This window comes from Perca fluviatilis, chromosome 1 (assembly GCF_010015445.1).
Source record: "Perca fluviatilis chromosome 1, GENO_Pfluv_1.0, whole genome shotgun sequence".
NCBI classification, from domain to species: domain Eukaryota; kingdom Metazoa; phylum Chordata; class Actinopteri; order Perciformes; family Percidae; genus Perca; species Perca fluviatilis.
Window position 1 is genome coordinate 7,138,986 of NC_053112.1, and position 16,446 is coordinate 7,155,431.

The 16,446-nt window shown below is 43.8% G+C and overlaps 1 protein-coding gene across 2 annotated transcripts; it reads right to left on the reverse strand.

Annotated features, from left to right (window-relative positions):
- Positions 1 to 1,748: 1,748 nt before the first annotated feature.
- zgc:66455 (uncharacterized protein LOC393502 homolog) lies at positions 1,749 to 16,338 on the reverse strand. Of its 2 annotated transcripts, none has more exons than XM_039823631.1 (10): positions 16,144 to 16,338; positions 16,034 to 16,064; positions 10,173 to 10,759; positions 8,289 to 9,498; positions 6,814 to 6,855; positions 5,758 to 5,858; positions 5,604 to 5,665; positions 4,042 to 4,202; positions 2,929 to 3,084; positions 1,749 to 2,293 (listed from the first exon to the last, which is right to left on the reverse strand). In XM_039823631.1, the coding sequence occupies exons 1-10, from the start codon at positions 16,219 to 16,221 to the stop codon at positions 1,851 to 1,853; spliced, it is 2,871 nt and encodes a 956-aa protein (XP_039679565.1). In that variant the 5' UTR covers positions 16,222 to 16,338; the 3' UTR covers positions 1,749 to 1,850. The 2 variants fall into 2 exon arrangements, with proteins under 2 accessions (XP_039679565.1, XP_039678821.1); XM_039822887.1 differs by having other exon boundaries at positions 16,016 to 16,064.
- Positions 16,339 to 16,446: the final 108 nt, after the last annotated feature.

Genomic DNA, 16,446 nt, shown 5'->3' on the forward strand with positions numbered 1-16,446 from the left:
TTGCAGCTTTAGTTACTAGTTAATTTAGTTACTCCGCTACATTCATCTGTTACAGCTTTAGTTACTAGTTACTTTAGTTACTCCTCTACATTCATCTGTTGCAGCTTTAGTTACTAGTTAATTTAGTTACTCCGCTACATTCATCTGTTGCAGCTTTAGTTACTAGTTACTTTAGTTATTCCACTACATTCAGGGTTGTAGCCCACATGGTCCAATGTGTAGGAATTTCTCCCGTCTAGCGTCGAGATCATATATCGCAATCAACTCTCTGGCGCCACGCAGTTCAAAGTAGGTATTACAGCTACGGTAGCCTTCACGCTTCAAAAAGCCGCTCTCTTGCTCTTTTCAATCTGCTTTTTCTGGGTGAAGAAAAAGAAGACCCCTGTTCCTGAAATCTGGATTTTGAATACGTGTGGGCCTCCATGTTTCCTTCTTCAAAACTTGCCGAGGGCCGGGAAGCTACGATAGCCGTTAGCAGCATTAGCAGCACCTGGGAGTTTATCATGTGACAGAGAAAACGTGAAAGGCGGAGCAGTATGTGGTAAATATTCATGAAAAAGTACAAGATTGTGAACGGGGCAACACAGATTTGATAATTGACAACTAAACACGCTACACACGGGACCTTTAATACTCTTTGTGGCTTTTTAAGCTTTGTTTGCGGCTTTTAACACTTTTTGGCACTTTCGAAAGCCGTTTGACGCTGTTGCCACCGTTTTTTAATTCTTTTGTAAATCATTACAATTATTCCGGCAAAGAACGAAGCAGGCATGTCTTGTTGCACGATCCAAATTTTCTTCAACACACCATTTACAGCGTGTAGCTTATCGTTTCCCCGAAGGGAACGGAGTTTGAGAACAGCAACACACAGAGAGGAAGGCGAGGCTCACAGGCCATCAGGCTCTCTCCTGGAAATGTACTTCCATAGTTGCAGACTAGAGCAGCTTACATTTGTATTTTCCTTGCACATACGGTACTGTAGCCTTCCCCTTGTGGGGTAAATGCACATTTGTAGTTCTAAAAGTTCAAGTTAAGCAGCAGAACGCACTTAGTTCTGCACTCCTGCTTTCCAGACAGCACCAGTTTTAAAAACCCTGGCATGGTGACTTATTTTGCAGTTTTATGCAAATCATATTAACGGGCAGCTGGGCTCATTTACCGCCGTTGTCTTTGTAGATATCCCGCTAAATTGTTAAACCTACATTGTGTAATGTTTTGAGTTGATTCTTAGCAAAAAAAAAAAAAGTTTTTCACAAATATGTGCTCATTCATGTGTAATTACTTCCACCAACTAATCAAAGTATTCTCGTAAGCGTAGAATCTGACATTCAGAATCATTCAGAATACATACTAGCGAGTCGCTCGTATGACGGCCGCCATGTTGCGCCTCCATCTTTAAAATACATTAGCCAAAGAGGGACATACCTCCGCATTTTGCCCTCTTACACCTATTGGCACAGTGACGAATGCCAGCCGGGACATATTGGAGTGGCTAGAACAGCTGCGTGTAAACGATGGAGATACTAAGATCATTTTGGGTTCGGCCACCGTAGGAGGAAGAGCTAGAAAGTAATATTCAGTTGGTTGTCATATACAATTTCACCGCTAGATGGGAGAAATTCCCACACAATGTAGCTTTAAAATATGGTGAAGCAGATCTTTGCGCCCCTGGTGGTCATATGAGGTAGGCTTAGTAAATATCTTCTGTTGGCGTTTTGGGGCAAAAAAATGTCAAGACACCAATCAAATGCTGTTGTATTGAGATTTTATTTCAAACTGATAATCTGACAAATAAAAAAACTAAATGAAAAAGGAGTTTTTTAACGAGTTCAGATTCTCCGTTATCTGTTTCACTTCTTCCCGCCCTCCTGCGGCTCCGTGCAGGCGTCGGGCCGCAGCAGCTGGCTGATGCGCAGCAGCTGCAGGTCCAGGGCCGGGCTGTGCTCCTTCGCCGGGGGCCAGCGCTCCTTCGCCGGGGGCCAGCCCTCCCTGAAGCTCCGGACGGGCGGAGGGGGCGGGGGCAGGTCAGAGTCCGGGGTGCTTGAGTAGGTGTCGTCATGGTGATAGCAGCGATGGCGGTGATGATGGTGGTGGTGGTTGTTGTTGAGGTCAGGAGGAACGATGATGCTGCTGCTGCCTCCGCTGCTGCTGTGGCACCGGACCAGGAAGGCCCCGCGGCGGTGGCGGTGGTACAGCAGGCCGGCCGCCGCCAGCAGCAGAAGGATGAGCGAGCTGAGCAGGAAGAAAAGCCCGTAGACGCCCTTCGTCTCAGGCGACAGGTCCGAGCTGCAACCTGCAGGCCGACAACAGGAAGTCAGTGGCTGGTCACCTCTGGGGTTGGACATCGTTTGGATTTTGTCCGATACCAGTGCTAAAACGATACTTTTAAAACTGTGCATCCATCCATCCATCCATCCATATCTACACATTTAACTAGCCTACCGTTAACTAGCAGCTGGAGTAAACACTGTTAAAATGCTGACAGCTAAACGGTGTAAAGGTTGTCTGTATTTCACTGGAAAGTATTCAAACATCAGGACGTTAAGCAGTGTGCAGCAGCCGTTGTCGGAAAAAAAAACAGACGTTCACTTGAAACTAGTAAGCCTCGTGGTGCATTCAAAGTTATTGTAAACTACCCTATTACCCTTTTTTTTGAAAGTATCGGTTCAGGCACCGTTTATGCACCGGCACAGTTTTAAAAGTATCGTTTTAGCACCGTTATCGGAAAAAAAAAAAAACAATACCCAACCCTAGTCCTAAGCAGGATGGATAAGCACATAAGAAGCTGGGTCCAGACTAGTTTAATGATAGCCAGACAGATCATTTTAAGAGGACGGAAGAATGAAGGGTTAAGGTTGTGAGACGGCTCATGTTGCAAATTGTATGTTGGTAAAATAGTTAAATCACAAAAATAATAAAAAAATGTACCTGCAGGCTTCTCATCAACACAGGCAGTCCCTCCCGACCCCAGGCGGGACTCGTCCCGGAAGCTCGGCCTGCAGTGGCACGAGTACGAACCGAACTGGTTCACACAGTCTGCGTTAACGTCACACAGCACCATCTGGGTCCCGCACTCGTTTACATCTGAAACACACACACACACACCTCCTGACTCACATTGCCAGCTCCATCCCCACAGAGCTGTGTACTCCGTTCTGGCTACAGCACAGATGCATTCTGCGATAGGAGGGGAAAAAAACGCTCTGGGTTGTTTGCATCAATTTATTTTTTTATAAAGATAATTTTTTTTTTTGGCCATTTTAGGCCAATATTTTTATAGGACAGATGAAGACATGAAAGGGGGGAGCGAGAGGGAATGACATGCAGCTTGTGTACTTTATGATGCTTATTGTTAAGTGGCCATAAAGCTGCTCATTTTACTATACAGTGAATTAAGGGGGACTTTCCACGATACTATAAACTAATAAACTGAATTTAATTGGGGAAAAGTTTGCCGCGTGTCGAGGAATTGATGCATTCATATCACCACCACCGATCATGAAAAAGGTGCGAGGTCATCGCTAAGTGTCTCCAAATTAGTCTATATTCACGACGTTCCAGTTTCTGGATTGCTCTGGTGCCGCGGGAAATTCCACCGGATGCGCTTTTTCTGCTGGATGTCCGTCAACTTCCTCTTTGTGTTGGCGTTCTAACCTCCGGTGGATTTATGAGGACTATGGTTAGCTGCTCCTCAGATCTCTGCAGGGTAAATCCAGACAGCTAGTTAGACTATCTGTCCAATCGGAGTTTTCTGTTGCACGACCAAAACTACTTTTGAACGTACACACGTTCCACCAAAACAAGTTCCTTCCTGAGACTATTTAGCAGAGGCACCGTGGCTTGTGGACTGTGATTGGTTTAAAGAAATATCAATAAACCAGACCACGTTTTTCTCCCATTCCGGAATAATTGGTGGACTAGCCAGACCCTCCTCCGCAGCGCTGTGGAGGAAGGTCTGGCAATGCGAGACAACTCCGAATTAACTACCATGCACAGTTTCCACATATTCTGTCACACTGAAGGCTCAGTCCCGTGCTGTACCTGCAATCGACACCGAGGAGATCACAGCTTCCCATTGGCTAACGCCGACAGACGTGGCAGGGAGACCGTGCAGGTTGGAGTGGACGGTCCGGTGGACCTGCAGACCCTCCGGCCCCTGTCCAATCTGCAGCCAGATGATGTACAGCCCTCCTGCACTCAGTCTATACACACACACACGCACACGCACACGCACGTAAGTGGCCCTTGAGTTGAGATAATTTTCTTTTTTGAGCAGTTTTATACAATTGTTTTCCGCAACATTAACGCTAAAAATTGACGTGGCTTCACTTAACGAGAAGAAAAAAAAAAAGCCTCCTTTCTCATTTAACAAAAAACAGGTTTCCATTTTTCTTTTAACTCGTTTCACATCTTTGTGAGGAACTAAGATGCGAGTGTAGGGCTGCAACCAAACATTCATTTCATTGTCAATTATCGCATTGATTATTTCCTTGAATAATCGATTAGTTGTTTTGGTCTCTAAAGTGTGGATCAGTGTTTCCCCAATAAAAAGCCACAAGATGACATCCTCAAATGTCTTGTTTTGTCCAAAACTCAAAAGATATTCAGTTTACGGTCACAGAGGAGAGAAGACACTAGAGCAATATTCACATTTCACAAGCTGACATCGGAGACATTTGTAAAAAAGAAAAAAACTGACTAATCAGTCGACAACTAATCGATAAATCTGTGCAGCTCTATGAAAGTGAAGGAAACAAGGATGCAATCAAGCGACTTGAGACTTTAGGTTAAACTGTGTGCGCTCTTTAAAAAAGGAACACGGCAACTTATTGGAGCTTATTCATCGTATCCCTCCAGAGTTAGAGAAGTCCATACATACCCTTCTCATCTCCGTGCGTGTCGCATCTCTGACGCACCCACCGCTAGCCTAGCACAGCACAGATCCTGGAGGTAACCAGCTCCATCTAGCCTAGCACAGCACAGATCCTGGAGGTAACCTGCTCCATCTAGCCTAGCTTAGCACAGATCCTGGAGGTAACCAGCTCCATCTAGCCTAACTTAGCACAGATCCTGGAGGTAACCAGCTCCATCTAGCCTAGCTTAGCACAGATCCTGGAGGTAACCGGCTACATCTAGCCTAGCTTAGCACAGATCCTGGAGGTAACCGGCTACATCTAGTCTACTGCTCCCAATAAGTGACAAAATAACGACAACATGTTCCTATTTACATGTTGCGATTTGTATAGTCACAACAACACCTGAAAAGGACCGTTGTTACTCTTTGCTCCTCACCATGGGGCTTCAGGTGTTGCGGTGTCATTTTGTCACTATTTGGGAGCAGTAGGCTAGATGGAGCCGGTTACCTCCAGGATCTGTGCTAAGCTAGGCTAGCTGGAGCCGGTTACCTCCAGGATCTGTGCTAAGCTAGGCTAGTTGTGGGTGCGTCAGACAAAGATACGACACGCACAGAGATGAGAAGGGTATGTATGGACTTATCCAACTCTGGGGGATACGGGCAATAAGCTAAAGTCCAAATAAGTCGGCGTGTTCCTTTAACATTAAATTAAAGTTTCAGCAGTTTTAGGAGTCCATTGAGTACCAACCTTTTTTTTCTTTTAGTCTTCATGGACAGCGGCATATGCAGAGGCTTCAGCTGCTTGCTGATCTACAGAAACACAAATCGTTTTGTGATGCTTCACAAACTCTCTACACGGAGCACCTGCAACGTATTCGCTTTGTTGTCATCAACATACATACCAGCTCTTTTACCGACGGCAGCAGTGACAGGAACACGTTGTCCCAGGACTCCTTTACATCCGGGATGAATTTCACTTCAACCGTCACTTCAAACAGGTGATCTGTGGAAGGGCCCACAATATAGCGCCAACAGCACGATAATGCTAAAGCAAGCTGCGCAGTGTTCACTACAGTCGGACTCTTTGACACCATGCAGATAAATATATCTTACATTTGATCCGAGTCAAAACAGGAAATATAATTAAATTTGATCCCAACACCACTGTGGATCTTGCACCAAGCGCAAAAACCCGACACAAGTGTCTTTGCTAGTTTAAGACCGACACAGATGTCAATTTCCCATCCAGCACCCACGTCGTTTAAATAGCAAATGCACCTGCGCCCATCTGTGTGCCCATGGGCGTGCTGGTCTTACAGGGAGGTGTGTTAAGGTGCATTCTGGGCATATTGCTATCTTGAGGCAGCGGGAAGTGATCATGCTGCCTCAAACCAAACTTTAGACCAACAAAAACCTGGTCTAAAGTCAATAACGCAGCACTTCATTGTTATTTTCACAGAAAAATTAGTAAAATGTGTCCAGGCTTATGCACAGCGCATGCACATTATGCTTGTCTCACACACACACACACACACACACACACACACACACGATTACAAATAAAAATATTACGGTGCGAATCCTCCATTATAACAGCAATGCTCCAAGGTCAAAACGCGCCTGGCTTTTAAAGGGAATGGGAGATGATCTCTGATTAGTTTATTGCATGTTACGCCCAAAACACACCTCTGATTAATGAAGACACGAAGTACAACCCTTTAGGACCAGGCGCCCGGAGCGTTTTTTCCGCCGTCAAACTAGCACAAGCGCTTCATGCCGTGCGCTGAGATCGTTAAAATAGGGCCCTGTGTGTTGATTGGATTTAGTCGGTTTAGCTCAGAATATGTTTAGCGTAGCACGTGATCTGATGTGTTGTAACAAACGCTGTCCCAGAAAATCAAAGATGTTTAGAGTGTTAAGATTCCTGTGATGTTGTACGGCATCGGTCCGATACTCACCGCCAGGAAGATGTGGATCTTCAGAGTGATTTCTGACGTGGACTACAAGAGAAACAAAGTCAAACTTTACAGATGCAGATTAATACAAACTATAAATCAACTAATAAATGATCTATTGTTATGAATAGTGTTGGATTGATTAATTGGTTGATTGATTGATTAGTCCATCTTTTAGCTTTATATCCTCAGACAATTTGCCTCGTGTTTAACCACTGGGCAGTAAAGTTTTTGTATCAATTCAATTTGATTTAGAATTTCAAATCACAACAGTTATCTCAGGGCACTTTACTGGTAGAGAAGCTCTAGACAAGACTGGGTAAACCCAGCCCCATCTGCCAGCGATTTGATTTCTCCCTGTAGCTCAGGCTGGAGACCTGTACATTTATCTATCCTACTATCGTTACAAATCTGCAGGGACCTATCACAAACTGGCTTATCCACCTGGCACGCTATTTACTGGTTTAACACAATGACGACAGAAGCGACCAAGCAGCTTCTTGTTTACATTCAACATGGTGTCTCATCGAAGCAACCCGTTGATGCCGCTGCCGTTTTAAAAGATTTTAAAAATGCAAATTTTCTCCGAAAATGCAACAGAAACTTGCCCTGGAACAATTCCTACCAAAGAAGGATGTGTTTGCCTTACTACCAACCAGCTTTGGTAAAAGCCTAATTTACCAGCTAGCCCCGCTGGCTGGCCAAAAGAACGGAGCTCAGCTCAAACCCCATTGTTGCGGTCGTATCACCGTTTGTGACAAGTACGTCACCGAGATCGTTGGTCTGATTGGTTGAAGGACTATCCAATTGCGTACAGAGTCATTTGAACTATGCCCGTTGATCACGCCTCTTGTGCAGTAGTAAAATACAGAGCAGACTCCCCAGACTAATGTTCAATCTTAGAAGATTGAGCTTGGTCTGGTGATAGCCAGACCACGTCTAGACCACTCTGTAATTTACAGAGGTTCAACAGTGGCGAGGAAAAACTTGTTTTTTTACAGACCGAAACCTCGGACAGACCCTGACTCTTGGTTGGCGGCCATCTGCCGGTTGAGACACAGACACTCCTACAGATACACAGAAATATGATTCATAATAATTCTAGCTGTTGACATGATGCGCCGTGGTACTTATAGTCACAATGAAAATAACTGAACTATGACAGCAGCGTTTAACAGTTTGTTTTAACAACAAACCATAGTTCTACTTGTTATATTGCATTGTGAGCAGGAGTCAACGGGGCCGAATTAGGTCGGAAGGATCATTTAAAAAGGCAACCGCGACTACATTGTGTGTCAGCCCTATTTCGGATACCGTGGCTGCAGAAATTTTGCCATGGCGGGACGCCACTACAAAATCAACGTAGAGGAAACACTGAATTACAAGCAAAACTGTTATCCTGACAGTACATTTGAGCATACATCAAAAGCTCATGTAAAACGTCTCGGTGACTGAGTGTGAAACACAAACTGACTCACGGTTTCCTCGGTGGTCCGACAGCTGCTCCACCACGTTGGGCTGAGGAAGAGTCGGCTCAGTCTCCCCTGGTTCTGCTGCTTCAGAGAGAGAAGGAAGCCAGTTTGACATTTCCTCCTCCAAAAGCCTTTCTTCCTCCAACAGCCTCTCTTCCTCTGGACTTGCTGCTTCTTTTGGATCCGGCGAGGCAGTCTCTGGATCCGGCGAGGCCTCCTCTGTAACCGACGAGGCCTCCTCTGTATCCGACGAGGCCTCCTCTGTATCCGACGAGGCCTCCTCTGGATCCGACGAGGCCTCCTCTGGATCCGACGAGGCCTCCTCTGGATCCGACGAGGCCGTCGCTGGAGCCGACGAGGCCGTCGCTGGAGCCGACGAGGCCGTCGCTGGATCCGACGAGGCTTCCTCTGGAGCCGACGAGGCCGTCGCTGGAGCCGACGAGGCCGTCGCTGGAGCCGACGAGGCCGTCGCTGGAGCCGACGAGGCCGTCGCTGGAGCCGACGAGGCCGTCGCTGGAGCCGACGAGGCCGTCTCTGGAGCCGACGAGGCCGTCTCTGGAGCCGACGAGGCTCCCTCTGGATCCGACGAGGCCATCTCTGGAGCCGACGAGGCTCCCTCTGGATCCGACGAGGCCATCTCTGGAGCCGACGAGGCTTCCTCTGGAGCCGACGAGGCCATCTCTGGAGCCGACGAGGCCATCTCTGGAGCCGACGAGGCCATCTCTGGAGCCGACGAGGCCATCTCTGGAGCCGACGAGGCCATCTCTGGAGCCGACGAGGCCATCTCTGGAGCCGACGAGGCCATCTCTGGAGCCGACGAGGCCATCTCTGGAGCCGACGAGGCCATCTCTGGAGCCGACGAGGCCATCTCTGGAGCCGACGAGGCCATCTCTGGAGCCGACGAGGCCATCTCTGGATCCGACGAGGCCATCTCTGGATCCGACGAGGCCATCTCTGGATCCGACGAGGCTTCCTCTGGATCCGACGAGGCTCTCTCTGGATGCGTCAAAGCTTCCTCTAGATACGAAGATTCCTCCACATTAGCAGCCGGGCTGCCTGTGGCGGGTCTGAGCGGCTCCTGGCTCTGACCGCCGCGTTGCTGCTGGGAAGAGGCAGGAGGGACGGCTGAGTCGGACTGGCGGAAAGAGGTTTTAGTGGCACCTCTTCCCGATCGAGAGGTCCCCTGTGTGGATGCCGAGACTGGAAGGTCATCCACCTGAGTGTAAATACAGAGTGGAAGAATTTCTCAGAGAATAACAAAATGCAAATAAGTACTTTTATAAAAAAGGTAAACATGGATGTGAATTATTAATTAAAGTCAATAACGCAAAAGTCCAGTCAAATAAAAATATATAAATAAATAACTAACATTTATAGTAAAAATGACCTCATAAAAAGGACAAGATTCCAGATCGGCCCATCTGAGCTTTCATTTTCTCAAAAGGCAGAGCAGGATACCCAGGGCTCGGTTTACACCTATCACCATTTCTACCCACTGGGGGAACGCATATTAAGGTTAAACAAAAAACTCATTAAGTGAAATTTTCATGCTATGGGACCTTTAAAAGTACACAGCAATAAATTGGTATGAGCCAACGAGGTTAACCATGTATCCAGCCAATTTAAACAGCTCACGTCACTGTACTGTATGAAGAGTTAATTTCAATTAATATTGTATGTGGCGTTTTCTTTTGGGCGGCGCAAATGTTCCACCAAAACAAGTTCCTTCCCGAGACTATTATTCAGAGCCACCATCGCTGCGTACGGAGCTTATCGCACCCCAAGACGATTGTGATTGGTTCAAAGAAATGCAAACAACCCAGAGCGTTTTTTTCCCTCCTACAGCACTGTGGAGATAGAGCTGGCAATGCGAGACTATGATCCACCCACCTCAGTGTCCGCGGCCTCCTCGGGTTCCGTCCCGTCTGAAGATGGATTAAAATAATCATATGTAAGATCAGAACTAGCTGGCGACGGATGCTCTGACTCCAGCTGTTCACCGTTCTTAAGTTCACTAAAGTCTGGGATTCCAGGAGATGGTTCTGACTCCCTGTTTGGGAATCCCTCCTGCGGGTTGTAAACCACCGGGGGTCCAAAGGCCTGGTAGCGGCCGTGGAAGCCCCTGTAGGGCGAGCTGGGCCAGCCGCCGATCAGCTGCACCACATACACAGTGTTGGACGAGGACGTGTACTTGACCTCCCGCCAGCACTTCTGCAGGACTTTGTGAGCCTTTAAGAGTCCGATGGGCTCGTCCAAGTAGACCTGGTCTTCTTTGAGGTGGCAGGCGTCGTCGGGGGTCTGGTCCTCCAGTTGGAGGAGGATCCTCTTTCCCGGGTCCATCTGGATGGTCCAGTTGCACCACAGCGGCGGGTTGGAGCACAGGTAATCCGGGGAGAAGAACTCGCCGGCGTCGCTCTGCAGCAGCTGCTGGCAGCTCCGCAGGGCGTAGAAGGCACTGCCGTCACCTCTGGTTCCATCTGAGATTAGATAAGACTTGGTTGATCCCTAATTGGGTAATTTCAGTGCTACAGCAACACAATATAAGACACATAGCACACATACAGGATATACAAGAAATAATAAATAGGATAGAATACAACAACAAATATTCAGCTCTGCCATGAATACTACTTGGTAGCTTAGAGTTTTTTAGATGTTTTTCTTTTGTTGAAACTATCAGAGAGGTAACATTTACTACAACAGAGTGGCAGCTACAGTATGCCTTTAAAGAATACGGTGAAGTCTTCTTCCTCTGGGCCATAAAAACACATTATTGCACTGGCTGACATTCCACCCACCCACCCACCCATACCTGAAAAGTAGTCCCCAAACGAATGCAAAATTTCCACCTTTGTTTGTTTGACAACTACAGTTCCAGCTGATTTAGGAAACTACTGCGTTTTTTTATGTCAGTGAGTTTATTTGTAATAATTTAAATAGTTTCTTTTTTTTTTTTTTTTAAGTAGGAACCAAGAGGGATAGGGGAAGTGAGATTCAGGAAGTATTGAGACTAAACACATTGTGGGTTTTGCTCTTTTCATGGGATTTGTTGAAAGTAAGAAAAAAATATCTTGCAAGATTCAAAAATCAAACTCAAAAGAACATAATATGTGCAAAAAGTTGGGGAGGAGAACGTGAATTTGGACATTCCCTGCATTCATAATGTTATTTAACATATAACTGACAACTGGGCATTATATTGTACAGGTGTAACTAATAAAGTTGCCGGTAGTGTATATAAAAAGGGAGCTATCGCAGATAATTTTAATACCAATACTGATTCATGGTTGAAAAGATGTAAACATTTTAAACATGTAGATAAGGGGGGAGGGACTTTACCAAAAATATAACTTTGTTTTTTGTCACTAGACATCCCTGTTATAATAATAAAAAACATAAGTTAAAATACAAAAACAGAGGTATCATAAAACATCTGAGAAAAAATAAAATGTATACATACACTGTAAGAAATGATTCTGTGGTCATGTAGATTTGAATTAATGTATTAGGTAAAATATATTCAATATAATTGTGTTTTTGAGGCAAATATTTACAACCCCAAATCAGAAAAAGTTGGGACAGTATGGAAAACACAAATAAAAGAAAGTTGTGATTTCTAAATGTACTTTGACTTGTATTTCATTGCAGACAATACGAGAGCACAATTTAATGTGTTCCTCATGATTTTTATTTTTCAAAAAAAACAAAATTCCTATTTTGGTTCTTGCAACACATTTCAAAAAAGGTTGGAACAGTAAAGCATTTACCACTTTGTAATGTTGCCATTCCTTTTCACAACACTTAAAAGGACGTTTAGGGACTGAAGACACCAAGTGATGAAGTGTTTCAGGTGTAATTTTGTCCCATTTTTTTCTGCAAACAAGTCTTAAGGTGGGCAACAGTACGGGGTCTTCGTTGTCGCATTTTGCGCTTCAATGCGCCACATATTCTCTATTGGAGACAGGTTGGCACTGCAGGCAGGCCAGTCAAGTACCCGTATCCTCTTCCTCCGCAGCCAGGACTTTGTAATGTGTGCAGAACGTGGTTTTGCATTATCTTGTTGCAATACGCATGGACGTCCCTGGAAAAGATGTCTTCTTGAAGGCAGCATATTGTGCTCCAAAATCTATGTACTTTTCAGCATTAATGGTGCCATCACAGAAGTGAAAGTTACCTTTGCCAAGGGCACTGACACAACCCCATACCATGACAGACCCTGGCTTTTGGACTTGTTGCTGGTAACCGTCTGGATGATCCTTTTCTTCTTTGGTCCGGAGCACACGGCGTCCATTTCTCCCAAAAAATACCTGAAATACTGATTCATCTGACCACAGTACACGTTTCCACTGTGTGATGGTCCATCCCAGATGCCTCCGAGCCCAGAGAAGTCGACGGCGCTTCTGGACACTGTTAACATAGGGCTTCCTTTTGGCACAGTACAGTTTTAACTGGCATTTGTGGATGTAACTACGTATTGTGGTACTTGACAAAAGGTTTGCCAAAGTAGTCCTGAGCCCATGTGGTGATATCGCTTATAGATGAATGACGATTCTTGATGCAGTGCCGCCTGAGGGATCGGAGATCACGGTTGTTCAGCTTAGGCTTGCGCCCTTGTCCTTTACGCACTGAAATTCCTCCACATTCCTTGAATCTTTTAATTATGTTATGCACTGTTGAAGGTGAAATAAGCAAATGTCTTCCTAACTTTCTTTGAGGAACATTGTTTTTTTAAACATTTCAATAATTTTCTCACGTATTTGTTGGCAAACTGGCGATCCTCGGCCCATCTTTGCTCCTAAAGGACTAGACCTTTCTTGGATGCTGCTTTTGTACCAAATCATAATTATAATCACCTGTTGACATCACCTGTTTCAAATCACATCATTATTTAACCAATTTACCTGATTAGTAGCCCTAAATTTTTCCTGTTCCAACATTTTTTGGAATGTGTTGCAGGTCTGAATGACAGGAAAGATTGTATATTTACAAATGAAATTAAGGGCGTTTTCACACATACCTCGTTTGGTCCGGACTTTCGGACTTTTTAGTTTTATCCGAACCAAAATTAAAGGTGTGAAATCTCCCCCGGACCACGGTCCGGATCAAAAGACCAAATTTTGGTCCGACAAAAAGAGGTGGTCTCGGTCCGGACCAAACTGAACCATGGTCCGGTTTGTTGATAGTGTGAAAGCATTTTTTGGATGGTTCGGACTTTCGGACCAAATACAGGAAGCTCTGGCAGGCTCTCCTCGTGTTACAAGACCGGGGAAGCTCCTTTAAGGAACAGCTCGGTGCTTAGTGTGAGAGAGAGAGAGAGAGAGAGAGAGAGAGAGAGAGAGAGAGAGAGAGAGAGAGAGAGAGAGAGAGAGAGAGAGAGAGAGAGAGAGAGAGAGAAAAAAAAAAAAAAAAAAAAAAAAAAAAAAAAAAAAAAAAAAAAAAAAAAAAAAAAAAAAAAAAAAAAAAAAAAAAAAAAAAAGAAGAGAGAGAGGGTAAATGCGCTCAGAGCAGACAGCTGTCGGCTATCAGAGCTGAGAATACATCAGCAGTTTATTTGTTAAGTGGTAGTAAATGTACAGTGTAGGTTTCAGTTTGTCTCTGAATAAATGCTCCAGAAAGAAAGTTCCCGTGTCTTGCTTCTCTACATCACAACAAAACAAAAAGAGCCGCGGCAGTAGGGGAGAGCAGCGGTCGGTTGAATAGCCTAAACTCGGACCCAGAAGAGAGGATACGAGAGGACGGGGAAGCCCGTCAACAAACCAATCGGTTCTAAGTATCTGGAGACGCAGCTCACGTATGTGATGACGGCAGGATGTAGTTTTGTCACGTATAGATCTGTAGTGCGCTTGCAAAACTGCAGTGTGAAACCAAAACTTACCGGATCAAATGTATACAATGTAACAAAAACATGAACCTTGGTACGGACCTTGGTTCGGACTTTCATGTGTGACAACGCCCTAAGTTGACCAGACAAAACATGAAATATCTTGTGTTCACATTGTCTGCAATGAAATACAAGTCAAAGTACATTTAGAAATCACTACTTTCTTTTTTTAATTTGCGTTTTCCATACTGTCCCAACTTTTTCTGATTTGGGGTTGTAGTTAAATTTCAAATAAAATGTTTTGGAATAAAATCCACCCATTGTAGTTGAATAAAACATAAGCATTATATTTATCTAATCCCAAATAGAGAAAATATTGAGTTAATTCAAATTAATGTAATCAGGCAAATTTTAATTGAAAAGCACTTCCTGTCAACCTAGCTAGCAAGCAGCTATAATGTTACCCAGCATGCCGTTCGGCTGTGTAAATTTGTAAATGTAAAGTTATTAGTCACAAATAGTTGTGGTCTATATATATATATATATATATATATATATATATATATATATATATATATATATATATATATATATATATATATATATATATATATATATAAAGTTACAACCATGAGTGAGAAGTGACGAAATTAACAGGGCTCCCGTTCTGAAGTCACTCGCAGATTAATTCGGCCATAGTGTTCTCTGCGGCAATGCACCGGTATTACGGGAAATTAACACCGGTATACCGCCCAGCACTACTACAATGGGTCGAGTATTTGTTAAGTTCTGTACTTTCTGGGCCATAGACTAGTTATTCCTAAGAAAGAATATTTAGATTTAATTCATTGCATTGATTAAATTCAAATCGATGTGCAGATTAATGTAGATGATTATTACTCAATTATATATCATTGATATGTAGAATTAAATTAATTTGTATTAGTACTATTTACACATTAGGGAGTTTATCTTTTTCAAATTAACTCAATATTTTTGTTTAGGTTATAATTAATTCAGTAATGTTTTCTATTTTAATCAACTCATTAAATGCATAACTATTAAGGGTCTCATTTAATTAATATTTACTCAATACCAAACCATGTGAAATTTAATTAATAATATTGCTTGTAATCTGTTGCCTCATTTTTATTGAGTAGATAGTGTGTATTTTTGTGTGTACATGTACACTACTGGTCAAAAGTTTGGGGCCACTTAGAAATTTCCATTCCACTCCATTCCAGACAGACTACCAGCTGAGATCAGTTGCATTGTTTTTTTAACCAGGGCAGCAGTTTTAAGATTACATTATGTGCTTAACATAATTGCAAAAGGGTTCTCGACTGTTGTGGAAAGAAGTGGCTGATCTTTAATGCAATATCTACATTGCCCTTTATCAGCAACCATTCATCCAATGCTCCAAAGGCCCATTCTGTTTACTAATCTGATATCATTTTAAAAGGCTAACTGAGAAAACATTGGAGAACCCTTTTGCAATTATGTAAGCACATAATGTAATCTGAAAACTGCTGCCCTGGTTAAAAAAAACAATGCAACTGATCTCAGCTGGTAGTCTGTCTGGAATGGAAATTTCTAAGTGACCCCAAACTTTTGGGGTAAGGCATGGGCAAGGCAGGACGGGATGATAAGACCCCAACAGTATATTAAATATTCATTAACGCTTTCCTATGAATTAAAGTTTTAAGAAGGGATTTAAAAGATGCTAATGATGTGGCGTGTCTGATTTCGGTAGGCAGAGTGTTCCAGAGTCTAGGAGGTTCTAACAGCAAAGGCCCTGTTCACCAAGTCTGTCTTTTTTTCAGTCTGTCAGGTCTGCTCATAATCCTGAAGCTGACTGTTGATTTTTTAAACTCACAGAGAAAAGAAGAATAAAGTCACACATTTAAAATACCTTCAGGTTGAGTCTCACCTGGAGGCTGGTTGGCTTCTTCTCTGTTCACCTACAAACACAAGAAAACAGCACACACAATTACGTTGCACCATGTTTTAAAGTATTCACATAAAACAAGCCAATTTTACCTGTGCGTCACTCAGTTTCCACAATATACCAAATATGAGCAGCATGCTTTTAAAGCTAAATATGTTCTTCGGTGGCATTTTTTCACCAAAACTTTGCCTGTTAAACTACTTTAAATGTATGAAACAATGAAGTCAAGTTGAGCCTCACAGCTTCAGTTAAACTGCTGTTTTCCTTTCCTGTGTTAGCAGCTGAAATTCATCAACTAGCTGATTGAGTTTCTTTTTTTTCTGGATGTCACGTCAGCATCATACTTGTCCACCAGAGGTCCCTGTTGTACTTCACATTTTGTCTCTTCATTCTGC

Coding starts and splice junctions, on each gene's coding strand:
- zgc:66455 (XM_039822887.1), bottom strand. CDS start 16,221: ATGCCACCGAAGAACATATTTAGCTTTAAAAGCATGCTGCTCATATTT. Junction 6,856..8,288: donor GTCGGACCACCGAGGAAACC/GTGAGTCAGTTT, acceptor TTTCTCTTGTAG/TCCACGTCAGAAATCACTCT. Junction 2,294..2,928: donor TGTTGATGAGAAGCCTGCAG/GTACATTTTTTT, acceptor GTCGGCCTGCAG/GTTGCAGCTCGGACCTGTCG.